The sequence below is a fragment of the Podarcis cretensis genome (assembly GCF_951804945.1).
Source record: "Podarcis cretensis genome assembly, chromosome: 17".
Taxonomy (NCBI): Eukaryota; Metazoa; Chordata; class Lepidosauria; order Squamata; family Lacertidae; genus Podarcis; species Podarcis cretensis.
In genome coordinates this window covers 33,175,047-33,201,066 of record NC_137187.1, presented here as the reverse complement: position 1 = coordinate 33,201,066, position 26,020 = coordinate 33,175,047, and the positions used below count along the sequence as shown (strand labels likewise).

Genomic DNA, 26,020 nt, shown 5'->3' with positions numbered 1-26,020 from the left:
TTCGATGAAGCCTGGAGAGCGAGAGGGGTCCGTGCGCACCGACCCCTCTCGCTCTCCAGGCTTCAAGAAGCTATCCACAAGCCTTGCAAGCCCGGCGGGAGTTCCCGCGGGCTCACAAGGCTTGCGGGCAGCAGCCTGCAGCCCCGGCGAGTGTCCGCAAGCCTTGCGTGCCCGGTGGGAGGTCCCGCCGGGCGCGCGAGGCTTGGGGCGGCAGCCTGCCGCCCGAAGCACGCGGAGCCCTCCAGAGGGCTCCTCGTGCTTCGGGCGAGTGTCCGCAAGCCTTGCGCGCCCGGCGGGAGGTCCCACCGAGCGCGCAAGGCTTGGGGCGGCAGCCGCAGCTGGGGGGAAAAATAATTTTTTAAAATTCATTCCCCCCCAAAAAAAACTCCTCCTCTGCAAGGAAGATGCCATCTGTGCACAAGCTTTTCTCATGGCTCGGCGGCTGTGCCTTGCCAAAATCCGATCCTACCCGCTGAACCGGACCTTGTCAGATGAGCAGAGCAACCAAAGAGAGGTTTTACTTCAACAGAGTTTCAGTTCAGTGGGTGAGAGGGGACTTTGACAAAAACACAGCTGCAGAACAATGAGGAAAGCTCTCAGGCCCGGGGGGAATAAATTGGTACACGATGCGATCAAAATGTGGGTCAAGCAAAAAGTGTGGATGAGCTCATATGAAGTGGAAAGGCAAGATAAGGATAATAGCAGAAATCTTTTTGTAATCCAGCTTCTTAGAAACAACCTGACTCATCGTGACTCAAAGAGGTGAGGGGAAAATCCTTTGTAGGGTGGGGTCCAGGGGCAGAAGCCATCAAGAGAGATACAGTGGTACCTCGGTTTACATACGCTTCAGGTTACACACTCCGCTAACCCAGAAATAGTGCTTCAGGTTAAGAACTTTGCTTCAGGATAAGAACAAAAATCGGGCTCTGGAGGTGCGGCGGCAGCAGGAGGCCCCATTAGCTAAAGTGGTGCTTCAGGTTAAGAACAGTTTCAGGTTAAGAACAGGCCTCCAGAACGAATTAAGTTCTTAACCCGAGGTACCACTGTACTCAACATCAGAAAAGATCCCAAGGCTGCTAAATTTTAAGCACAATCAAGAGAGGCTGAGAGGACAAAAGTGTGAAAAAATAACCAAAGGGAAGAAGAATCAGACCACGCTTTAAGTAGAGCAGAAAATCCTTCTTTGAAGCAGAAATAATGACATAAAGGTTAAAAAAATATGTTCCAAGGATATTTGGGGAAGGTAGATTCCACCCTACAGCTTATCAGTGGTTTGGGATGTGGATTCTCCTATGATGGATAGGATATTATGGGGTACTCAGAAGGCCTGGAGAGAACTTGGGGGTGGCAAAGTTTGCCCCAATGAGCATTCCCAAGTATCGCAGCAAAGCATAGCCAATTGACTGCAGGCTGGAGACAGGAAAAGCTTTTGACACTGCTAAGTCCAAGGGGGAAAGCAAAATGGCCCGTTTAGAAGACCCTGCTGGGAAATCTGAAAATAGAATGGAATGAAAAAAGCAGCAACACCTTCAAAAGAACCCAGCAGAGTTTCCCACAGGCTTCTAGTTGGCCACTAGTTGTTGTACAGTGGTACCTCAGGTTGCAGACACTTCAGGTTATAGACGCTTCAGGTTATAGACTCCGCTAACACAGAAATAGTACCTCGGGTTAAACTTTGCTTCAGGATGAGAACAGAAATCGTGCAGCGGCAGCGGGAGGCCCCATTAGCTAAAGTGGTACCTCAGGTTAAGAACAGTTTCAGGTTAAAAACAGACCTCCAGAATGAATTAAGTTCTTAACCAGAGGTACCACTGTACAGGCAACAACTGATTTAGACGTGCCTGAATGATGCACAATCATGCACACACACACACACACACACACACAGAGCACCTAACCTGGAAGTAGCCCCCAAATGTCATAAAGACGTCACACAAAAAAGGGCAGGGTGCGCTTGTGCGTGCTATGCCACATGGGGGTCTGGAACATAACCCCCACACAAAACAAGGATTGTCTGCACTAGATGGTCCACTGGCCTGATTCCAGCATGCTCTGCTTCTGTTGTTAAGGAAAGCATTTGCTTTGAGTGCAGAAGTCTCAGGTTCCATCCTTCTTCTTCTTCTTCTTAATTGAGTCTATATACTGCCCTATAGGGACGCGGGTGGTGCTATGGGTTAAACCACTGAGTCTCTTGGGCTTGCCGATTGGAAGTTTGGCGGTTCGAATCCCCACGACGGGGTGAGCTCCCATTGCTCAGTCCCTGCTCCTGCCAACCTAGCAGTTCAAAAGCACGTCAAAGTGCAAGTAGATAAATAGGTACCGCTCCGGTGGGAAGGTAAACGGCGTTTCTGTGCACTGCTCTGGTTCGCCAGAAGCGGCTTAGTCATGCTGGCCACATGACCCAGAAGCTGTCCATCAGCCAGTAAACTGAGATGAGAGTTGCAACCCCAGACTCGTCCACAACTGGACCTAATGGTCAGGGGTCCCTTTACCTTACTGCCCTATACCCGGAGGACTCAGGGTGGTTCACAGAAAAGATCACAACATATATAATCAGAATAAAAACAACAACCCAACCCCGAAAAGAGCCACATTCTAAAAGGGTGTTGGATGTCAATAAGATCAACCAAGGGCCTGGTTAAAAAGAAATGTTTCTGCCTGGTAACTAAAGGTGTGTAATGAAGGTGCCAGGCGAACTTCCCTGGGGAACGCATTCCACAGACAGGGAGCCACTGCAGAGAAGGCCCCGTTCTTGTGTTACTACCCTCTGCACCTCTAGAGGAGGGTTATCTCCACGTAGGGCTGGGAAAGACTCCTGCCTGAAACACCCACCCCCCCAAGAGCTGTACCTGTCTGTGCAAACAATACTGAGTTAAATGAGCCTCTGGTGTGACTCAGTATCAGGAAGCTTCCTATGTTCCTCAGCCAACTAAAGGTAAAGGTAAAGGTACCCCTGCCCGTACGGGCCAGTCTTGACAGACTCTGGGGTTGGTGCGCCCATCTCACTTAAGAGGCCAGGGGCCAGCGCTGTCCGGAGACACTTCCGGGTCACGTGGCCAGCGTGACATCGCTGCTCTGGCCAGAGCCAGAGCCAGAGCCGCACACGGAAACGCCGTTTACCTTCCCGCTGGTAAGCGGTCCCTATTTATCTACTTGCACCCGGAGGTGCTTTCGAACTGCTAGGTTGGCAGGCGCTGGGACCGAGCAGCGGGAGCGCACCCCGCCGCAGGGATTCGAACCCAACTAGCATACTCCTATTTCCCAGAGTAAACAAGGGGAGCAACCCAGGCAAGGACGCCTTCGTGCATTGAAAGGCAGTTGCTTAACTCAGATCCTGCCTTTCCGCTGTTCAGACAAGCACAGAAAGCTAAAAATAGTAAGCTGGTTCAAGCTCATTTTCAATGCAACGGCACTTAAGGAAAACAAGATAACTTGACTAACGAGTAGCCTTCTTCTCTTGCTGTAGCCTTGGCTCCAACATTGGATCGTTCAGCCTTAATAATAATAATAATAATAATAAATTTTATTTACACCCCGCCCTCCCCAGTTAGAGCCAGGCTCAGGGCAGCTAACACCAGTAAAATTACAGCAAAAACTGTAGGAGGGAAAAACCAATTTAAAATACAGGTTAAAATGCAGTTTAAAATGCAGTCTCATTTTAAAAGTAGCCCATAGATCAAAACCATAAGGGGAGGGAAACATAAGGGTCAGGCTGAGTCCAAACTAAAGGCCAGGCAGAAACGGCTCTGTCTTGCAGGCCCTGCGGAAAGATGTCAAGTCCTGCAGGCTCTAGTCTCTTGTGACAGAGCCTTCCACCAAGTCGGGGCCAGTACTGAAAAGGCCCTGGTCCTAGTTGAGACCAATCTAACTACCTTGTGACCTGGGCCTCCAAAATGTTGTCATTTGTGGACCTTAAGGTCCTCTGTGGGGCATACGAGGAGAGGCGGTCCCGTAGGTACGTGGGTCCTAGGCCGCATAGGGCTTTAAAGGTCAAAACCAGCACCTTAAACCTGACCATGTACTCCACCAGGAGCCAGTGCAGTTGGTAAAGGACTGGATGTATGTGATCCCGTGGCAAGGACCCCGTAAGGAGAATCGCCGCGGCATTCTGCACCCGCTTGAGTTTCTGGGTCAGCTTCAAGAGCAGCCCCGCGCACAGCGAGTTACAATAATCAAGCCTGGAGGTGACCGTCGCATGGATCACTGTGGCCAGATCAGGGCGAGAAAGGTAAGGGACCAACGCCTTAATATTAATCCTAATTAATATCCTTAATGGAGATGGAAAAATGCCACCTTTGCTGTGGCTGCAACCTGCGCTTCCATGGGAAGGGAGGCGTCGAAGGTTACACCCAAGCTCTTGACAGAAGGCGCTGGCACTAATTGAAGTTCACACCACACTTTAAACAAGGGAAGTAGTACCAAGTGGATGGAAAAGGCGCGAGTGGGGACTAAGAGGCAGGGTTCAGGTACCCACTATGGGGGGGGGGGGCAGGAATGTAGCTGACCAGGTGATCCCCAGCTGCCCAAAAGCAAGGAGCAAGGAAAGCTATGGTTTTCCCAGTAGTGATGTATGGAAGTGAGAGCTGGACCATAAAGAAGGCTGATCGCCAAAGAATTGATGCTTTTGAATTATGTTGCTGGAGGAGACTCTTGAGAGTCCCATGGACTGCAAGAAGATCAAACCTCTCCATTCTTAAGGAAATCAACCCTGAGTGCTCACTGGAAGGACAGATCCTGAAGCTGAGGCTCCAATACTTTGGCCACCTCATGAGAAGAGAAGACTCCCTGGAAAAGACCCTGATGTTGGGAAAGATGGAGGGCACAAAGAGAAGGGGACGACAGAGGACGAGATGGTTGGACAGTGTTCTTGCAGCTACCAGCATGAGTTTGACCAAACTGCGGGAGGCAGTGGAAGACAGGAGTGCCTGGCGTGCTCTGGTCCATGGGGTCACGAAGAGGCGGACCCGACTAAACGACTAAACAACAACAGGAAAGGTCCAAGGCTCAGGGGCAGATCACACACTCTGCACACCCCGTCTCCTAGTTCACCTTTAGGCATCTCCAGGTGGGACTGGCAAAGACCTCTGCTAACCAGCATGCAGGTGATATTGTGTTAGATGAACCAAGGGCCTGAGACTTGGCAGAAAGGAGCTTTCTGGGTTCCTGTGCTAGTCATGTCCAGGACAACCTTCTTTCCAACCAGCGCGGTTTAATTTCATCTGCACTGTCCATAATTCAGCCCCCAGGAAGGTGCCAGTCTTTCCAGGTTCCTGAGTTGAGTCTTGCTCTATACCTAAAAGACAGGACAGGAGGTGCAGTTAGTCTGCCCGGCGCCTGAGTCTTATTCATTTCTTTTACTTATTGCATTTATGCCCCCACCTCTCTTCTTCTTTTGTGTATAATTTTTATTAAATTTTCTGAGAATATTCATTTAAACAACCTTAAAAGGTCAATGACTTCCCTTTTTCTCTTTCCATGGTTCATTTTGCATAACATAAATCCCTGCATATTTTGCATAAACTAAACCGTTCAGTATTCCATTATTACAACCATCAAAACTTGTTTACGCTGTTGAATATAAACTAAACCATTCAGTATTCCATTATTACAACCATCAAAACTTGTTCCCGCTGTTGAATTTATCTTAATGCTGCCAAAGTTTTCAAGTGTACACAATTCGCCCCCCCGAAATATTCAATAAACATTTTCCATCTCCTTTAAACGTATGTTCTTCTTGTTCTCTTATTCTATATGTTAGGTCCACAAGCTGCGCATATTCCAACAGTTTAAGTTGCTATTCTTCTTGGGTTGGGACCTCGAACCCTCACCTTTCCTCTGAGCCACTCAAGGTAGTGTACCTACCTCTCTTCCCCCCCCCTGGTTTCGCCGCATTTCATCCTCACAAAGAACTCTGTAGGGTAGGTTTAGGCTGAGAATGAGGGACTGGCCTGAGGTCACCTGGTGGTCTCTTAAGTGGAGTGGGAGGGGATAGATTGCTTGTACATCCATTTACCTGTACAGTGGTACCTCGGGTTAAGTACTTAATTCGTTCCAGAGGTCTGTTCTTAACCTGAAACTGTTCTTAACCTGAAGCAGCACTTTAGCTAATGGGGCCTCCCGCTGCTGCCGCGCCGCCAGAGCACGATTTCTGTTCTCATACTGAAGCAAAGTTCTTAACCCAAGGTACTATTTCTGGGTTAGTGGAGTCTTTAACCTGAAGCGTATGTAACCCGAGGTACCACTGTATACCTGAAGGAGTGTCTCCACCCTCATCATTCAACCCGGACACTGGGAAGCGAAGTTACAGTGAACCAGGCAGAGGGCCTTCTCGGTAGTGGTGCCCGCCCTGTGGAACACCCTCCCACCAGATGTCAAAGAAATAAACAACTATTTGACGTTTAGAAGACATCTGAAGGCAGCCCTGTTTAGGGAAGTTTTTAATGACTGGTGTTTTAATGTATTTTTAATCCCTTGTTGGAAGCTGCCCAGAGTGGCTGGGGAAACCCAGCCATATGGGTGGGGTGGGTTGGTTGGTTGGTTGGTTGGTTGGTTTGTTTTATTTGTTTTATTTGTTTTATTTATTTATTTATTTATTTATTTATTTATTTATTTATTTGGGATGAGGAGGGAGAGAGACGAGAAACAACCTGCAGACTCACCTCTGCATTCTACGAGCTGTGCTCTGAGCTACTGCGGGCCTGATACAGGGCTGAGTCCGATAAAAAGGCCTCAGGTGAGCTAGATTTCCGGTGATGTCGGCTGCCCCGACCTGTAAAAAGATCCAAGAGAGCTTTTTAAAGCTCTGAGCTATACATGGCTGAGCATCTCACCCTTCTCCCTACCTTTCCTGGTGTCTTCAAAACAAACTAAGCAAGATGGGCCTATTCTAGCACTTTCCTTTCCTTTCCTTTCGACGTCCCCTCCACCCTTTCCACTAATTGTTATCCCCAGAATGGTCGATACACACCTGTCATGGAATTCTACTCAATATTGATCTAGAGCAGAACTCCAACGTATAGTTAGCAGAGTAAAAACTCAAACACGTCGCGGGATTCCCAAAACATAGACCAGAGGCAATTGCATTTCATCCAGCAGAGCTGTACTGCTACTGAAGGCAAATGAGCACAATGGTCACAAATCTAATATATTCAGGATTAGCACTGTCCATAAGAAATCCGGTTGCAACAGACTTAACTTAATAAGACTAAACCTTAACAGTAAGCATGCTATATACAGAACACCACACCAGAAGGGAGATTGAAAGAGAAAGTGAAACCCAGGCTCCTTCTGGCCTCACTATTATAGTCAGCAGGGCCTTGACAGAAAGAGATAAGAGAACCAGTTGAAGCCTTCTCTGAAGGAATAACCCAAACATCATGAGTCTTCTGCTTGTTTCTTTCACACAGAGAAGCTTCCAGAACCCTCTTGAATTAATTAAATAGGAAAGATATCTAGACATCAGATTAATACTTTCTGTACTAAGAAATGCAAGCTGCAAGCTGAAGATTCAAGTCCAAAGAAGTCAAGAGGGAGAGGCCCCCATTGGAAAGCCATGCCAGATAGGTTGAGGTCACCCAGCCCAAAGGGGTCCACACTTCATAGAATCGTAGAACCGTAGAGTTGGAAGGGACCACGAGGGTCATCTAGTGCAACCCACTGCAATGCAGGAATCTTTTCTCCAACGTGCCTTCTCTCTAGTCCGGGCCATTGCTGCAACTCACCTTTCATCCTCTGAGACCCCCTCTTGTCACTCCAGATGCTGTTGGTGAAGGAGTTGCGCAGTGTGTTGACAGCTGACCTGTACGGGAGGAAGATACAGTGGTACCTCGGGTTACATATGCTTCAGGTTACAGACTCCGCTAACCCAGAAACAGTACCTCAGGTTAAGGACTTTGCTTCAGGATGAGAACAGAAATTGTGCTCCCATAGCGCGGCAGCAGCTGGAGGCCCCATTAGCTAAAGTGGTGCTTCAGGTTAAGAACAGTTTCAGGTTAAGAACGGACCTCTGGAACGAATTAAGTACTTAACCTGAGGTACCACTGTACAAGGACCTCTGTGTAGAATGCCTGCTCCTGAGACTGCAGAGCAGAAACATGCCCCCCCCCCCTTCATGGGTCTTCATTCCCCTTTGGTAGCTAGTACAGGAAATAAACTCTCCAGGCTGAACCCAGGCTCTTGATCACTGTGGTCACCGACGTCTAGCTCAGGGGTTTTGTTTTAAAAAAATTATTAGGTAATTCAACAAAACATATTATCTTAAAACATATCCTTAATTTCCCCCCTCATTTCCCCCCTCCCTCCCATAAACAAACCCGACTTCCCTCAGTTCCAATCTTTGGTTTCTCAATAAATGCTATAACCTGCATGTTACAGAATTGTATAAGTCCTTAATTTATCTAACTGATTATTATCAATAAAAAGTTTGTGAGTGTTTATTCGAGGCCTGCCAAGGAGTCCGATTCACTTTGTTGCATCTTTAGATACTTTGTAAAAGGTTCCCATTTAAAGTCACAGTTATCCTTGTCCTGTAGTTTATGTGTCATTTTTGCCAGTTCTGCATAGTCCATCAGTTTCTCTTGCCATAATTCTTTAGTCGGGATTTCCTCAGTCTTTTATCCTTGTGCTGTTAAGACTCTCGCCGCTGTTGTCGCATACATGAAGATGTTTTTCAACTTCTTTGGCAGGTTAGCTCAGGGGTTCTTAACCTTGGGGCCGTGGATAGGCTTCAGAGGGGCCATGAACCGGGTGCAAAAAAACCCCAATCCCCCTCATTTGATTTATTTCCTGTTTATTTCTGTATCCTTGCATGCATTTTTCTGTAACCCATGGCTTTCATCAGGTTCTCAAAGGAGTCTATGACCCAAAAAAGATTAAGAACCACTGATCTAATTGATCCCTCAGACCCAGGCGACTTCTTTACATTTTCATACAGAAATCCAAGGTATGTATGTTGTAATGTGAAAACAGTAACATGCTTCTCTCTTTCTCTCTCTCTCTCTCTTAATCTGATGTATGTGTCTGGAAGAAAACTTAGCCTTTCATTTCCAGATATGTGTACACATTGATCCAAAATACAGGCAGATCTTTATGCCGGAATTTGGATCTGTGTGTATGAAAATGTAAAAGTAAGGAGCAGAGGTGGAACTTCCTGGTACAGGAAATTCAAGGCCTACAGAGTTGAACAAGCTGTTGTTGTTGTTGTTGTTTAGTTGCTTAGTTGTGTCCGACTCTTCGTGACCCCATGGACCAGAGCACGCCAGGCACTCCTGTCTTCCACTGCCTCCCACAGCTTGGTCAAACTCATGCTGGTAGCTTCAAGAACACTATCCAACCATCTCGTCCTCTGTCGTCCCCTTCTCCTTGTGCCCTCCATCTTTCTCAACATCAGGGTCTTTTCCAGGGAGTCTTCTCTTCTCATGAGGTGGCCAAAATACTGGAGCCTCAGCTTCAGGATCTGTCCTTCCAGTGAGCACTCAGGGCTGATTTCCTTCAGAATGGATAGGTTTGATCTTCTTGCAGTCCATGGGACTCTCAAGAGTCTCCTCCAGCACCATAATTCAAAAGCATGAATTCTTCGGCGACCAGCCTTCTTTATGTTCCAGCTCTCACTTCCATACATCACTACTGGGAAAACCATAGCTTTAACTATACGGACCTTTGTTGGAAAGGTGATGTCTCACAACACCAAAGTCCACAAAAGTAGAAGAGGGAGGGCTGTCCTTTCTTTCACCCCTCAAGGCAGCTCACATGGGCACGAAATAGAAGGGACAGGGCAGGCTGAGTGCTTAGGGTGGGATTATTGACAGGAATCCCCAAAATGATGTACTTACCAGATATTGTTCAGCTCTTCAGTCACAGGCTTATTATCTGCAGGTTCTAAGGCATCGCCTGCTGTTCTGCACTTCAGCTGGCCCAGGAACTAGGAAGACCAGGGAAGGATACAAGTAAGGAACAAAACTGGGAGGACGGCAGCCAGCAGCTATTTGCTGCTGTCCAGTAGGGGTGCTCCAAGGAGGCAAATCTTTTAAAAAGGTAGTATAAACACTGACAACTGGGAACCACTGGCCTGTGAGTGCTCCAGTTGGAGAACAGCCTTTACCAAAGGTATCATGGGCTTTGAAGATGCTCAAACTCAGGACGAAAGGGAGAAATGTGCTAAGAGGAAGGCACACTTGGCAAACCCTCACTGCGATTAACTCCCACCCGGAAACCTATGTCCCTACTGTGGAAGGACGTGTGGATCCAGAATTGACCTCCACCGTCACTTACGGACTCTCTGTTAAAACCGTGTTTATGGAAGACAATCTTACTCAGCTACGAGTGATCGCCAAAGAAGAGAAGATCCAAGGAGGAGCATGAATTTCTCAAGCTTATTGCCACAGGATCCATGGCCTAGATGGCCACACATCGAACAGGACACAAGTGTTGTGTGATCTATATGACACACACTTCATCCCCCATCAAAGTCAAAGGAGCTGGCGCTTCCGTTTTCTTATTCATCTGGGTCAGAGATCTCCATCTTTGGATCTCTAGGATCCTCAGAACCTCAGGTGGCCTCAGCCTCGGACACTACCTCACAGATGACCTATTGAAATTAATGAACCTATGTTAATCGCAGCTGTTAATTTCTTTGAGTCTGCCCCGAGCAAGTTAGTTGAACACAACTCATTAATCTACAGTTGAAGGCAATGGGGTGTTGCTTCCTTTGATACAGACTTGTGCAACAAACAGCACCGGCTCCTTGCAGAGGTCCAACAAACACACGTTGGAAATCTCAGAGAACTGAGCCAAGAGAAGCTACTCACCTTGGTGCACTTCAGTTGATTTGCCTGCATTTTCTTAATGCTGACCAGGTTCCTGGTGATATCAACCTCCTGGTCCTCTATGGTAAGAGTCCAAACACACTTGGGTCAAGATTTTCCCCTCTGCATTTCAACCTTTCTGTTTCTTGCCCAGGAATTGTGCACACACACCCTCCTTGTGCCAGCTAGACCTTGCAAAAGCCACTTCCACCCTACGAAGGAGGTGGGGTTGTGGGCTTCACGGCCCCACCACGCACACAGTGGGTGGAGGCCAGCCCCGTGCGATTGGGGGGATTCCTGGCCACGTCACCCTCTGGCTGGCCAATTGGCTGGGTCAGGGGGCGTGGCCTGCCCTATAAAGGCAGGACGCGGCTGGGGATCTCCCTCATTGCCACTCATCAGCTGTTCCGGTTTCCCACCCTCCCGCCCTATAAGGTTTTTCGTTCTTTGACCTTGCTATGGACCTTGGTTGGTCGCTGTTGAGGGGCCTGGTAGGATTTTTTTTCCACTTGGCAAATTGGCACCAGCCACTTGGTTTGCGCCTACCTCGTAGCAAATCGTCATAACTTTCTGGGATTGGCAGTTAGGCATTGGTATAGTTCTGTAGATGGAAGTGGGGAGGTAGCGCCATCACCTGCCCCGTATATTGAAGGGTAGCCCGGTAAAGGATTCCAGGGGGCGTGGCCCTTTCTGAAGCCTACGGAGGTGAGGGCCTAAGGCGTGACTCCGGGGGAGTTCCTAGTTGATGTGCATCAGCAGGACTCCGCCTACTGGTGGTTAACCCTTCCCGGACTTCAAGCGGACGGGCTGAAGTTGGATATAGTTGGTTAGGACCAATGCCTAAGCCAATACCATTCATCACCTGTAACCAATAAAGTTGTGACCTTTTTTAGCCCATTAACCTTAATAATTGTGTCATGTGTCATTATTTCCACGGGGGGGGGGGGGGACTTGCCACGCAACAGCCACAGCCTAGACCCTCAGCTGGGAGTAGAGGCCTGAAGGTTTCTGGAGTCTGGTGCAGTAAGGACCCCTTGCTCTACTAGATGCAAAGGGGTGGAGTGCACTTAGCCCAGAGAGTCACCAATGTGCCCGGCATTGCCTCCTATGGTGTCTGCCAAAGGTCTCAGCAAATAACCCCTTCAAATTCAATGATGCACAAGAGGTTGCTTGCTCTCAGCTCCTGCTTGAATTGGTTTGGCCTCTCCTGCACCAAACTTTCCTTGTTAAACATGCCAACATTTCATTGGATTCTGGGATTGGACCCTCTTTCCGTTCATTCAGAACTAGGGAGAGGTGCAAAGAGAGGTGCAAATGATATACAATGAATTGAAAAAGATGTTCAAAATAACTTTTATTTTAAAAACAAAATAACCCAGAAGCTTTTATTTTGGGAATTATAGGGACAGAACTACCTAACTTGTATAGAAATCTACATCAGCAAGAATGTTACTTGCCCCAAAATGGAAAGAAGTCCCCGCAAAGGAAGAATGGATACAAAAACTTCTGGAATATGCAGAAATGGTAAAACTTACCGGAGGAATAAGAAATCAAGATAACAAACTTTTTTTTATCAAAGAATGGAAATGGTTGATTGAATATTTACAAATAAATTGTAAACAGATAAAAACATTAGCAGGATTATTGTAATATTATTGTAATATATTGTAATATAATAATATTGCAGTTTCATAAGAGTAGATATTTACAGTAGATAATTAAATGAGCAAGTTAAATGAATTTGCATATGCAGAAGGTATTAAAAAATAAATTTAAGGAACCACAGAAAGAGGGGGAAGGAAGTCAAATTTTGAAATGATGAATTGATTGTAAAACTAATAAAATGTATAAATTTGAAAAAACAAAACAAAAACACAGCTCCTCTCCGAAAGCGAATGTGAAGATGGTGGTGGCAGTTGACGTAGGTCTCTCTCTCTTCCCCCCCCCCTTTGGTGGTGGGGCTACATCGTTTTGCATCCTTGTATCTTTTCCTGCTTTTAGAGGTGGCAGCCATTTTGGGATGGGCTCCCCACAGCACTTCCTCAGAATTCCCAAAATTCCCACCTACCGGACCCTGGCTTAGCCCTTCTCTAGAAAGCAGAACAGCTATAGCAAGGGAGGGGAGGCAGGCCTGCCTGAATCTTGACACACATATACAAGAACCTAGTAGACAACATGGGATTTGTGTCATTCAAATCATGCCAGCACCAACATAGTTTTCCCCTTTGTTAAAGTCACTGGTGGTTTATAACAGAGATCCTCAGGAAATACAGTTCCAACCAAGTGGCAGATATAATTAACGAACTATGCTGAATTGGCAAATCTTACAGGAAGAATTAGGAGTCAGGAAGAATCAAACTTTAATAAAGAATGGGGAAGGTATATAATGTATTTGAAAAACTATTGTAAATAGTTATTGCTATCTGAAGAAGTGTGCATGCACACGAAAGCTCATACCAATAACAAACTTAGTTGGTCTCTAAGGTGCTACTGGAAGGAATTTTTTTATATTGTAAACAACGACATTTATTAGTAGGTTTGACAGAAAACTTGTATTAAAATTTGAAGTATGAATAAGGACTTGTAACATTTTGAGTTAGTGAAGAGATGCAGAATGAAAATTAAAACATAAGGATCTATAAAAAGGGGGAGGGAAGTCAAAGGGAAAATGATGTTTGTATTTTGTTTCTTTTTTGTTGTTATTGGTTGTAAAATTGAAAACGCAAAAATAATTTTTAAAAATGGAAATAGCGGCCTTTTCAGATCCAGGATTGAATTTGTTCTAACATGCTGTGGGGGGCCCACATCTTAATGAACCCCCGACACCCCTTTTGTAGGGTGATTATGCTGCTCCTGGAACCTTCCTTAGGCATACTAGCAATGACTTAGGACACAGCCAACTCCCACCCTCCTTGACCATTGGCTGGGGCTGAAGGGAGCTGGATCTCAAAATCTGCTAGGCCACAGGTTCCCCATCCTTGCCCTAGTGGATCCTGACTTGAAGGCGGAAGGGAGGCAGGGCCTAGAGTCTCAATGTCTGGGGTCTCGACATTGGTCACAATTCTCCTAAGCAAAGCTGAGATACGTAGAACTGGGGGGACGGGGAACCTCCTGCAAGCAGAACAAGTAATTTAAAAACCACACTCAAAGGTCAGCTGCTGATGTTACAAAATCAAACGGAAGACAGGCGAATGAGAGAGTTCACCGCTGAGGACGAGACGAGATTAAGCAAGAGTGTTAAATTAAAGGAAATCTTTCTAATTAACAGGAGCAGCTCACTCGATAGAACATGTCGCTTTGGGAGGCTGGGAAAGTCTCCTTCCTCCAAGATTTTTAAAGCAAAGGTTGCAAAAGGTCCAGAAAAAAGCTTTTAAGTCTATAAAATATTCAGTTGTAGGAGGGAGAGTTTGGCTGGCTAATGCCAACTGAATGAACACATGTGGACATGGGAGATTTTAATTCTATTACCCTAGTTGAGTGGGAGGGCAAAGACCCTTCCCCTCTATATACCCTGAAGGTATAAACTAGGTGGCCCAGCAGACAGAGTTACGCTTGAGTCCAAAGCCATTCACATTTGCCACCCGCTCAGATTGTGGGAGGATAACGGAGGGTCTCCTGTAGAGGAAGATTCAGGATGGCTTGAGTTTGCAGAAGGGAGGGGAAGGAATGCTGGCTGGATTCAGGTAAAGAGCCCAACTAGCAGTCAGAAGCAGCAGGTTCTTCCACTAGTGCAAAGGGGCTTTCCTCATCTCTCCTCCTCTGTATCCCCCCTATCTATATATATCTCTATATGTTGTTGTTTAGTCGTTTAGTTGTGTCCGACTCTTTGTGACTCCATGGACCAGAGCACGCCAGGCACTCCTGTCTCCACTGCCTCCCACAGTTTGGTCAAAATCATGCTGGTAGCTTCGAGAACACTGTCCAACCATCTTGTCCTCTGTCGTCCCCTTCTCCTTGTGCCCTCCATCTTTCCCAACATCAGGGTCTTTTCCAGGGAGTCTTCTCTTCTCATGAGGTGGCCAAAGTATTGGAGCCTCAGCTTCATGATCTGTCCTTCCAGTGATAGATATCTACAGTGGTGCCTCGCAAGACGAAAAGAATCTGTTCCGTCTAGCGGTTTTTTCGTCTTGCGAAGCAAGACCATTGACGGCTTAGCGGATTAGCGCTATTAGCGGCTTTTAGCGGCTTATCAGCTTAGCAGATAAACAGATAAGCGGCTTAGCGGCTTAGAAAAAGGGGGGGAGGGGGAAAAAGTCGGAAAAACTCGCAAGACATTTCGTCTTGCGAAGCAAGCCCATAGGGAAATTCGTTTTGCGAAGCGCCTCGAAAAACGGAAAACCCTTTCGTCTAGCGGGTTTTTTGTCTTGCGAGGCATTCGTCTTGCAGGGCACCACTGTATATAGATATCTATCTATATCTATATAGATATAGATATATATATGTCAGGGAACTGCCATCGGCTCAGAAGCGAGGAACAGAAGGGCAGTTGTGTTACAGGGAGCCTCCGAAAATCTTGCGAAGCAGTTCCTCTTCTGGGGAGGAGGAAAGCCCCACCTCTAGTGGGGAAGAGGTGCAAGGACCAGAGGATGCTTGTGGGAGCCTTAACATTGCTCCTGGGCAAGGCGGACAGAAGGGAAACACGCCCTTGCCATCGCCCATCCTGCGCAGTAGCCTAAGGCGCAAAGAGGGAAGGAGAAGGTTGGGGATAACAAAACTCTTACGTTGGGGGAGGTCCAAAAAAAGACCACTCCCGGATTCTGCTAGCCATTGAGCCAGACATGAACTTTTGACGCTCTTCACTGTAAATAGTTTGCACCAAAATAAAGCCTGTAAAAGACAGGTTCGAGTCCTGCCTGGTTACTCTCGAGCAACCACACCAGCCATCTGACAATATAGATATAGATATAAAATTAAATTTTCTAATTTACATTTCAAAATATTCATTTAAACAACCTTAAATCAAAGACTTCCCTTCTTCTCTTTCCGTGGTTCATTTTGCATACCCAACATCCCTGCATATTTTACATGAACTAAACCATTCAGTAATCCATTGTTACATCCATCAAAACTTATTTACACTGTTGAATTTATCTTAATGCGGCCAACGTTTTCAATTGTACACAATTTTCACCCATATATTCAGTAAACTTTTCCCAGTCTTTAAACGTATATTCTTCTTGTCCTCTTATTCTATATGTAAAATCTGCAAGCTGCACATATTCCATCAGTTTAAGTTGCCATTCTTCTTTAGTTGGGACCTCACTTGTTTTCCATTTTTGGGCTGGCAAAACACAGGGTGCAGTAGTGGCATACATTAATAGTCTTTTCTGACACCTGGGAATTTCCCTCCCCAACAGAGAGGACTCTGGGTTTTTTGGAAAGGTACTTTTAAACATTTTCCCCAATTCATTATATATCATTTCCTAATACTCTCTTATACTTCCTGTTCCCCCACTCCTCAAACTGGCTCTTGCATTGAGAGTGTTGGGTATAAGCAACCTTGCATGGCTCCAGTCAGTAGAGGGCAAGGTTCCAGGGGTCAGCAAACTTTTTCAGCAGGAGGCCGGTCCACTGTCCCTCAGACCTTGTGGGCGGGCCAGACTGTATTTTGAAAAAAAAATATGAACGAATTCCTATGCCCCACAAATAACCCAGAGATGCATTTTAAATAAAAGGACACATTCTACTCATGTAAAAAAACGCTGGTTCCTGGACCATCTGCGGGCCGGATTTAGAAGGTGATTGGGCTGGATCCGGCCTCCAGGCCTAAGTTTGCCTACCCATGGTTGAGACTAACAGATAGTCAAGGCAAATACACTGTGTGCTGTCCCACTAAACACCTAAGGTACACTCCTTCCTTCTGCATGTTCTCTCTCTCTCTCTCTCTCTGCTGCACAAGGGAACCTGGAAAACCTCCTCTCACAATCCAGAGTCAGAATCCAAAGCCATCCTTGCAAATATTTATTTATTCGTTCATTAAATATAAAGCACAGTCAAACCTTGGTTGTTGAACGCAATCCGTTCCAGAAGCCTGTTTGGCTGCCAAAACGTTCGACAACCGAGGCGCGGCTTCCAATTCATTGCAGGAGCTTCCTGCACTCAAGCAGAAGCCGCGTCAGACGTTCGGCTTCCAAAAAACGTTTGAAATCCAGAGCATTTACGTCCGGGTTTTCGGCATTCGGGAGCCGAAACATTCCAAAACAGAGCTTTTTGGCAACCGAGGTTTGACTGTAACAGGAAGCAAAGAACCCTTTTTCCCTTCACGAATGAAACCCCTGCTTAATTTATTTTACCTTTTTTAGCAGTGCTAGTGATGTGTGAATGGGTTAGGTCTAGTTTCCAAACTTCTATTTCTCTGAGATACACACACACATACTTCCGGGTTTCGGTGCTCACGCATGCAAAGCACCAAATCGCGATCCACATGTGCGCAGACGCGGTGCTGCAGGTTGCGAACATGCCTCCCTCACGGATCACGTTTGCAACCCGAGGGTCCACTCTGTGTGTGTGTGTGTGTGTGTGTGTGTGTGTGTGTATTAAGCCAACCCATTTAATTTTTGAAACCTAGGAGGGAAGGAGGAGAGGGGGGATTGTTCCGCCTGACAAGCTGAAAGACTCTGATTGGCAGAATAACCGGAATGACCGGTAATTGCCGAATTCCTTCCAACATGGCTGGAGAGGCACCCACTGCATGTCGGAGAGGGGGAACGCTCCGGGTCCTGCAAAGGACACAAGGAATATGAGCGGAGCAGCTACATACTCAGTTTCTGATGAATGCGCCGCAGTTCACTCTGCACAGCTTCCAGCTCCTCCCAAAGGAACTTCTTGCTGCAGGTTGAGGGAAGGTGGGTAGGGAGAGGGGGAGAAAAGAAAGAAGGGAGAACTTCAAAACACAGTAATGGAGACTCACTGAGAAAGTAAGAGAGCAACACACTCCAGTTTGGTCTGTTGAAGGTCTCCAACATGGTGCATGGCACTTGTTCTGGCACTACAACTCCCATCAGCTCTAGCCACTATGGGCATAGTCAAGAATTATGGGAGTTGTAGTCCAACATCTAGAGTTGTAGTCCAACATCTAAAGTGTACCACCTTGGTTACATCTGGATTAAGATCATCCACCAAACTCCTTCCACTCCAACCTGACACCTAAGCCTGCTTAGATGTTTCAGTGGGTCTATGGAGCCAGGGGTGCCCTTGATCAAGTCTTCCTCCCAGTATTTATTTATTGAATTTATATACCGCCCTATACCCGGAGGTCTCAGGGTAGTTCATAGAAAATATCACATTCTATAAAATCAAAATAAAAACAATAACGCAATAACACCTCCCCCCCAAAAAGAGCCACATTTTAAAAGGGTATAGGATGTCAATCTGGTCAGCCAAAGGCCTGGTTAAAAGGGAACAGTTTTGCCTGGTGCCTAAAAGTGTCTAATGAAGCTGCCAGGCAAACTTCCCTGGGGAGAGCATTCCACAGATGGGGAGCCACTGCAGAGAAGGCCCTGTTCTCGTGTTGCCACCATCCGGACCTCTCAAGGAGGAGGCACACGAAGGAGGGCCTCAGAAGTTGGTCTCAGGGTCCGGGAAGGTTCATATGGAAAGAGGCGATCCTTGAGGTATTGTGGTCCTGAGCCATTTAAGGCTTTATAGGTCAAAACCAGCACTTTGAATTGGGCACGGAAACTAATTGGCAGTCAGCGCAGTCAGGCCAGGATCAGATATGCATTGGATACTGAACTGAGGACTGTGAAATATGACCTCACACTCCACCCAACAGCCCCTGCCTTCTTCTCCCGCCCCCTGTGTTTTCTCCCACCTCTCAAGGACCTCTTGCGACAGGTTCTCCATGGAGCTTTCCTTCTCGATCATGGATCCATGGAGTCCTTGGACTTCTCTGGTCATGACTTTCCATACATCCTGGATCCTTTTCTGGATGAGGCTATCAAACATCTCCCCATGAGGTGAGCGGGCAAAAAACTGCACCTCCTCTGGACAGGAAGAGACAAAGGAGTCGTTGGAGCAGAGCTTTCCAAGACCAGAGCTTTCCAAAGGAGAGGCAGGACAAAACGGCCTGCACTATTCTGAGGAGGCGGCAGGTATTCAGCACACCTTTGATCGACCTGCGCAAGTGTGGGGTTTCGCATCAGGGGCAGAACTTAGCCTGCCAACATTCTTGGCTTTCGTTTTTTTAAGTTATTGGGTTTCTTGTCCTTATGGCTGTGGAGAGAAGCTTGAAAATATATTGGTCTTGCTAGGAGAGCTGAGCAGGGTGGACTTCAGGAGGCTACAAAGTTCTTTGCAGAACGGAGGCGGAATAGAAGAATTTGGCCTTTCCGTGGTGCAGCATTCCAGGTTTTCCTTTTAACAGAGTAGGGTAATTACCGTATTTTTTGCTCTATAAGACTCACTTTTTCCCTCCTAAAAAGTAAGGGGAAATGTGTGTGTGTCTTATGGAGCAAATGCAGGCTACGCAGCTATCCCAGAAGCCAGAAGAGCAGCGATCCCTCTTGCTGTTCTGGCTTCTGGGATTCAGAATATTTTTTTTCTTGTTTTCCTCCTCCAAAAACTAGGTGCGTCTTACCAAAAAATATGGTAATTTACAAAATCAATATCAACTGGCTACGTAGAACTGTGAAGAATACCCAACTCATTAGCACACACTGGAACACAGAGCATGACCTGCGATTAACATGGGGCATTGTAATAAGTTACTTTCCTCCAATTGTTCAAAGTCTTAGTCATGATAGACTTGGGATCCTAAGGAAAACTGCACTAGGAATTTTTCCAGATGGAGTCACACTGAAATGAACGAATATTGCGATCTAGTTCACTTCTGTGGTGTTTCTATAGAAGACCTGCAGAAATTTCATAGCCATCAGGACCAGACACATTAAGACACCAGGCTTCATGGGGAATTCTGAACACACGGAATCCCCAAAGGTGAGCATCATTCCTCCTTTGCACAGGTAAGTGATGCCCCCTTTGGAGCTATACTAAATACTGAGCAGACCACATTCTGCAAAGCCGTAAGCAGCACCAATGCATTTTAAAGCCGTGCTCCAGATTGGCTGGTGCTTAGGAGTCTCCACAATCCTTACCTTCCAGCTCCTTGATCCGACCTTGTTGCTGGTTGCTCTCGTGCTCCAACAAGGTGATTGAGTGGCTCAGTGCCTGAAAAGCCTGGCAGGAAAACATGGCACAGACAGGGTTAATGCACACAGCCACTGCCTTTGTGTTTAGGGAAGCTTTTAATATTTGATGTATCACAGTATTTTAATATTCTTTTGGAAGCCGCCCAGAGTGGCTGGGGAAACCCAGCCAGATGGGCGGGGTATAAATAATAAATTATTATTGTTGTTGTTGTTGTTGTTGTTGTTGTTGTTGTTGTAGTAGTAGGGACATGGGTGGTGCTGTGGGTTAAACCACAGAGCCTAGGACTTGCTCGGTCCCTGCTCCTGCCAACCTAGCAGTTCAAAAGCACTTCAAAGTGCAAGTAGATAAATAGGTACCACTCTGGTGGGAAGGTAAACGGCGTTTCCGCGCGCTGCTCTGGTTCACCAGAAGCAGCTTAGTCATGCTGGCCACATGACCCGGAAGCTGTATGCTGGCTCCCTCGGCCAATAAAGCGAGATGAGCACCGCAACCCCAGAGTCGGTCACAAGTGGACCAAATGGTCAGGGGTCCCTTTACCTTTAACTTTAGTAGTAGTAGTAATAGTAATATTTCATTTATACCCCACCCATCTGGCTGGGTTGCCCAAGTCATTCTGGGAAGCCTCCAAGACATGAAAACATAATAAAACAATCTGATCCAATATAAAAATCACAATAACTTTAAAATAAACAACTTATATCAAACAAAGCAACATTCAACAATCCATCAGTAATCTAACAGTAAACAGTAAAATTAAACACCAGCAAATAATAATTAAACAGCAGTTCAACCACAATAAAGAATTACCAATCTATAATCAACAGAAGTAACAGCAGATCACAATGCATAAAATACCACAAAAACATACAAAACCATGTAAAAGGGTCAAACTGAGAAACAAAGAAGCACAATTTATAAAACTATTTTTTAAAAAAAATATCCCTGAACTCTTTTCCCAGCTGCTGCTGCTGTTCTCAAAGTCATGGTCTGGGAAAGGCTAGGTGGGGCAAGGCAGGTAGTAATGCCATTGTCTGATGAGGAACAGAAAGTCTCTCTCCTCTGTGTTAGGGTACCAGAGCGGGGGAGAGCAGAGGCTGCAGAGTGGAAAGCAGCACTGGATGACTGGCATGAAGACACAGTCCTCTTGTAGTCAAGGTCCCTGACTTCACCACAGGGCAGAAAGAAAGCTCTTGCCTTCATGCTCTGCTTGTGAGCTTCCTGGAGGTTATCTGGTAACAACTACTACTACTACCACTATCATCATCATCATCATCATCTTCCACCCATCTGGCTAGGTTTCCCCAGCCACTCTGGGTGGCTTACAGCACATAAAAAATCGCAAAACATTAGACATTAAAAACTTCCCTAAACAGGGCTGCCTTCAGATGTATTCTAAAAGCCAGATAGTTGTTTATATCCTTGACATCTGATGGGTGTTCCACAGGGCGGACACCACTACCGAGAAGGCCTTCTGCCTGGTTCCCCGTAATCTCACTTATCGCAGTGAGGGAACCACCAGAAGGCCCTCGGTGCTGGACCTCATGTCAGGGCAGAATGATGGAGGTGGAGACGCTCCTTTAGGTATACTAGGCCGAGGCCATTTAGGGCTTTAAAGGTTAGCACCAACACTTTGAATTGTGCTCGGAAACGTACTGGGAACCAATGTAGGTCTTTCAGGACCAGTGTTATATGGTCTTGGCAGCCACTCCCAGTCACCAGTCTAGCTGCCGCATTCTGGATCAGTTGTAGTTTCTGAGTCACCTTCAAAGGTAGCCCCACGTAGAGCGGATTGCAGTAGTCCAAGCTGTTGGCCATGTTAGATACATTTCCAATATTAACTGTGCTGCAATAATGTGGGAAAGGTTCCAGGTTAAATTCTTCCAAGTCTCCAAGTAGGGCTGGGAATGTTCTTTGCCTGAAACCCTAGAGATTACCTACCTGTTGCTGTAGCCAATGCTAAGCTCTATGGACCAATTATCTGACTCCTTCCCTTTCTACTAAGCCAAAGCTTCCCAACTCCAATGGTTAAATGCCCAGTGCTTTCCCAAATGTACCTGGATCAGAAAGGAGCATCTTCCACAGCCTTACCTCTGCCCAAGACCTTACCTTGGTTTGAGCATGCAGCTGAGCTTTGATAAGATCCACTTCGTTTTTCACCATCATCTGGGATTCTGGGACCATCACTGCAAGAGAAAGGCAGCAGCTATGCATAAGAAACACCAGGGGTGGAATTCAACATCTGAAGCTCAGGCTAAAATCAGAAATCCCAATTCTCTCTTTTTTATATGAAATTATTTATTTGGTTTTTCAAATTAAAATTTTACATATCCAACATACAACATAAAAACAAGAATCCAAAGAATCTCCTGGACTTCCCTCCTCCCCTTTGTGGGTCCTCTTGTTAATCATTTCCTCCTGAATCTTTTATGATAATCCAAATCTTTTACATCACCATTGTAGCCGAAATTCACCATTAAACTACAAATGTTATTCCAATCTTACTAACAATCTTAGCTGTTTACAGTGGTTTTTAAGATATATTATAAATTCCCCCCATTCCTTATTAAAAAATTTGTCTTCCTGATTTCTGATTCTTCTGGTCATTTTAGCCATTCTGGCATAATCCACCAACTTAATCTGCCAATCTTCTCTGTTAGGGACTTTATCTCCTTTATCTTCCATCGGAAGCCCGATTCTCATTGCAGCTGGAGCCTGGGACTGTAAACCAGAAAGTGTTGGTCCAGCTCTGCTGTTTTCCCTGCTTCCTTCCAGATCACCTCCAAGTGGGAGAGACACTTAGCCTTTCCACATTTATCCCCATCACCAGTCAACTAAGTTTCTGCAAGGTCACAAGGCAAAGAACATCACTTACCAGTTGGCTTCATAGTAGCTGTCTCAAGCTGGGTCTGGGCGTGCTGCACAAAAAGGAGCAAAATAATAATAATAATAATAATAATAATAATAATAATAATAATCACCATCTGCCGCATTCCAATAAGCTAACTCTTTAACAATGGTCCACAAGAACTCCAGAGAACCTGGTGGAGACATGTGGGATGGAATCAGATAGCCTGGCACCCAGTGTCTTTTCCTTGTCTTTATACTTTCCTGGGCGACCAGACAGGAGCCGATGACAGCATTCTGACAGTCAGGAACTGGGTTTCTCATGGGATGGATGCCTAAATCTTATAGGTTGTACAAACATAAGCTATTCTTTCTAGATGGAGCAAGTTTGTTTTCTCCTGCTTCGGAGGACAGGACGCAAACCAATACTTTCAAGTTACGAAAAAGGAGATTCCCCCTAAACCTCAGGAAACGTTCAGCAGTGGAATGGACTCCTCTGTAAGTCAGAAGCAGTGTTAGAGGGCGCAATCCTGCTTCTCCCTGTCACATAGAGGGATAACGACTGAGCAGGCCATGGTTTACAGCAGGGTGGATTTGATTTAAATCAAATAAATTTAAATCATGATTTAAATCACTAGTCAGTAAGACTTGATTTAAATCAGTAAGACTTGATTTAAATGAAGCTCCGCCACTGAGCGCCCCCCGCCCCCACATGTCCAACATCGGTAATGTTGGCAGTACAGCTTGGTGGGTGCAAACCTGCCTCCCTCTCACACACATGTCAGGGATAACCAGAACAGGCTTGTGGCTTGTGGGTCACTTGTAGCTTTGGCAGGCTCTCTATTTAAGCAGTCCCCACCAAGGAGCCAGGATTGCCACTCCCAACCTTCCTTTAGTGGAACACAAGCACTTTCTGCCACCCTTTCGTGGCCCACCCACGGCACTTACCATTGGCACCGTGCTGCCTGCCCGAGACAGGCACCAGCTAGGAGAGAGGTTTCGGCACTTATCACCGTAGGAAACTGGCATCAGCAATGGCTCCTGGGAGAGAAGGAGGCAGAGTTTACATTTGATTTGGCAGGGGGGTCAGAGAAAGGAGGCCCAGACCAATAACCAGCAGAACGCTGGGACCTGAGCGGCGAGTCCCTATAGTGCCCCAGTCTCTTGGTTTCCAAGCCCCTGGACTGGAGGTGTGAAAACTTGCCACTAGGTGGTGCTGCAAGTTTTTATTCCCAGTGCCTACAACTGAACATCAGACGGATGCGGGTGGCACTGTGGGTTAAACCACAGAGCCTAGGACTTGCCGATCAGAAGGTCGGCGGTTCGAATCCCCGCAACGGGGTGAGCTCCTGTTGCTCAGTCCCAGCTCCTGCCAACCTAGCAGTTCGAAAGCACGTCAAAGTGCAAGTAGATAAATAGGTACCGCTCCGGCGGGAAGGTAAACGGCATTTCCATGCGCTGCTCTGGTTCACCAGAAGCGGCTTAGTCATGCTAGCCACATGACCTGGAAGCTGTAAGCCGGCTCCCTCGGCCAATAACGCGAGATGAGCGCCGCAACCCCAGAGTCAGTCACGGCTGGACCTAATGGTCAGGGGTCCCTTTACCTTTACCTTACAACTGAACATCAGCTTCAGCCAGTGCAAAGTCTGGAGAAGAGAATCTCCTGCACAGTTGTCTTAATATATGTACAAGTAGAAGGGCTTAAGAGAATTAGTTTCAATCATTTTAGAGAAAGGCTTATTCAGAGAAAGAAATATCCCACTAAGCTATTTGAGAGGTTCTTCCACTTTTTGCCTACAGGCCTGACTGGGTGGAGGTCGTGTGCATGAAATTAAGTATAAATAGGCAGCTACGGCAATTTATTATTATTATTATTATTATTATTATTATTATTAAATTGTATAAGTTGTATCTTTTGCTTTCGATGTGCATTGTGATGTTTTATGCACTGAGTTGCTGTTATTTTTATTAATTACAGTTTAGAACAGTGTTTCCTGAAGGGAGCGGATCACCATGTGCTCTGATTTATGACTAAACAGCGGTTCCCCCCTCAAAATCATGAGTCAAACAGAGAACTGCACAGGGTCCCTTCTTTCTAGGCAAGCGAGACCTCAGACTTGCTTCTTAAAACCACCTAAAACAGGCAAGGAGGCTGCAGCTACCTTGGTCAGGCACCCTCTTCCAACCAGCTGCAGATTCCTTTGGAGGGGGGTGTATAATTTGTATTAAGTTTTTCTATTTTACATTTTAGACTATTCATTTGAGCAACCTTAAAATATCAGTGGCTTCCCTTCTCCTCCTTCCACGGTTCAATTTGCACGCCATAGATCCCTGCATATTTTACATAAACTAAACCATTCAGTAATCCGTTCTTACATCCATAAAAACTTATTTACTGTTTAACTTATCTTAATGCTGCCAATATTTTCAAACGTACCCAATTATTTCCCATATATTCAATAAACGTTTTCCAGTCTTCTTTACACGTATGTTCTTCTTGTCCTCTTACTCTATAAGTTTAGTCTGCCAACTGCATATATTCCATCAGTTTAAGTTGCCATTCTTCTTTAATTGGGACATTGCTCGTTTTCCATTTTGGGGCTAACAAAACACGGGCGCAGTAGTGGCATACATAAATAGCCTTTTTTTTTTTTTTTTGAAACCTGGGAATTTCCATCTCAATCATCCCTAACAAAAAGGACTCTGGTTTTTTGTATTTCTGTGCTGTTGTTGTTGTTTCCATCTGAATTATCCCTAATAAAAAGGACTCTTTTGTGTGTGTTTGTGTGTTGTTGTTGTTGTGTGTGTGTTTTGGAAAGTACTTTCCCAAAAATATACTTTTCCAACCACCACCAGCTTCCATGGCTGACCGAGTGCCTGGGGTGGACGTGATGCTCAGACCTCCGGGAGGAAGAGCGCCTCTTGATCCGGATCCTGCGCCGATTCTGGCCCCCCAGGTACCCTGCCCCCGGCGGATGCTATTCTTTCCCACCCCATCTCCCCCTCTTTTACCGTCGTGGCCAACACCACCTCCTCTCTCGAGTCCATCGCGCGGCTCTGCCCCGAGCGCCCTCCACTTGCCCTGCCGGGCGCAGACAGGAGCTGCCTGAGCGCAGCCCGAGGGATCCCGCACGCCGCCCCCCCCCCGGCGTGTAACAAAGGGGCGTGGTCCCTCGTGGCCTCGCCTCTCTTCATGACGCTGCTGTTTAGCACAGCCACACCCC

The 26,020-nt window shown here is 46.4% G+C and overlaps 2 protein-coding genes across 2 annotated transcripts in view; both read right to left on the bottom strand.

Moving 5' to 3' along the window:
* Window positions 1-5,179, bottom strand: part of PLPPR2 (phospholipid phosphatase related 2) — a 48,291-nt gene extending 43,112 nt beyond the window's left edge. The window contains exon 1 of the mRNA XM_079959657.1: window positions 5,050-5,179. The gene's annotated coding sequence lies outside the window, so the exon portion shown is untranslated. The remainder of the gene's footprint in view (window positions 1-5,049) is intronic.
* Window positions 5,180-5,189: 10 nt separating this feature from the next.
* On the bottom strand, window positions 5,190-25,951 carry CCDC159 (coiled-coil domain containing 159). The gene is made up of 12 exons (XM_079959699.1): window positions 25,809-25,951; window positions 23,745-23,837; window positions 22,825-22,867; window positions 22,059-22,135; window positions 19,898-19,979; window positions 18,616-18,787; window positions 17,563-17,630; window positions 10,806-10,882; window positions 9,831-9,919; window positions 7,722-7,798; window positions 6,660-6,769; window positions 5,190-5,293 (listed from the first exon to the last, which is right to left on the bottom strand). Exons 1-11 carry the CDS (start codon window positions 25,842-25,844, stop codon window positions 6,669-6,671), a joined length of 915 nt encoding a protein of 304 aa, XP_079815825.1. The 5' UTR covers window positions 25,845-25,951; the 3' UTR covers window positions 5,190-5,293; window positions 6,660-6,668.
* Between the last annotated feature and the right edge of the window lie 69 nt (window positions 25,952-26,020).

Coding starts and splice junctions, on each gene's coding strand:
- CCDC159 (XM_079959699.1), bottom strand. CDS start 25,844: ATGGACTCGAGAGAGGAGGTGGTGTTGGCCACGACG. Junction 22,136..22,824: donor AGCTACTATGAAGCCAACTG/GTAAGTGATGTT, acceptor TTTCTCTTGCAG/TGATGGTCCCAGAATCCCAG. Junction 10,883..17,562: donor GCGCATTCATCAGAAACTGA/GTATGTAGCTGC, acceptor CTCTTACCATAG/AGGACCAGGAGGTTGATATC.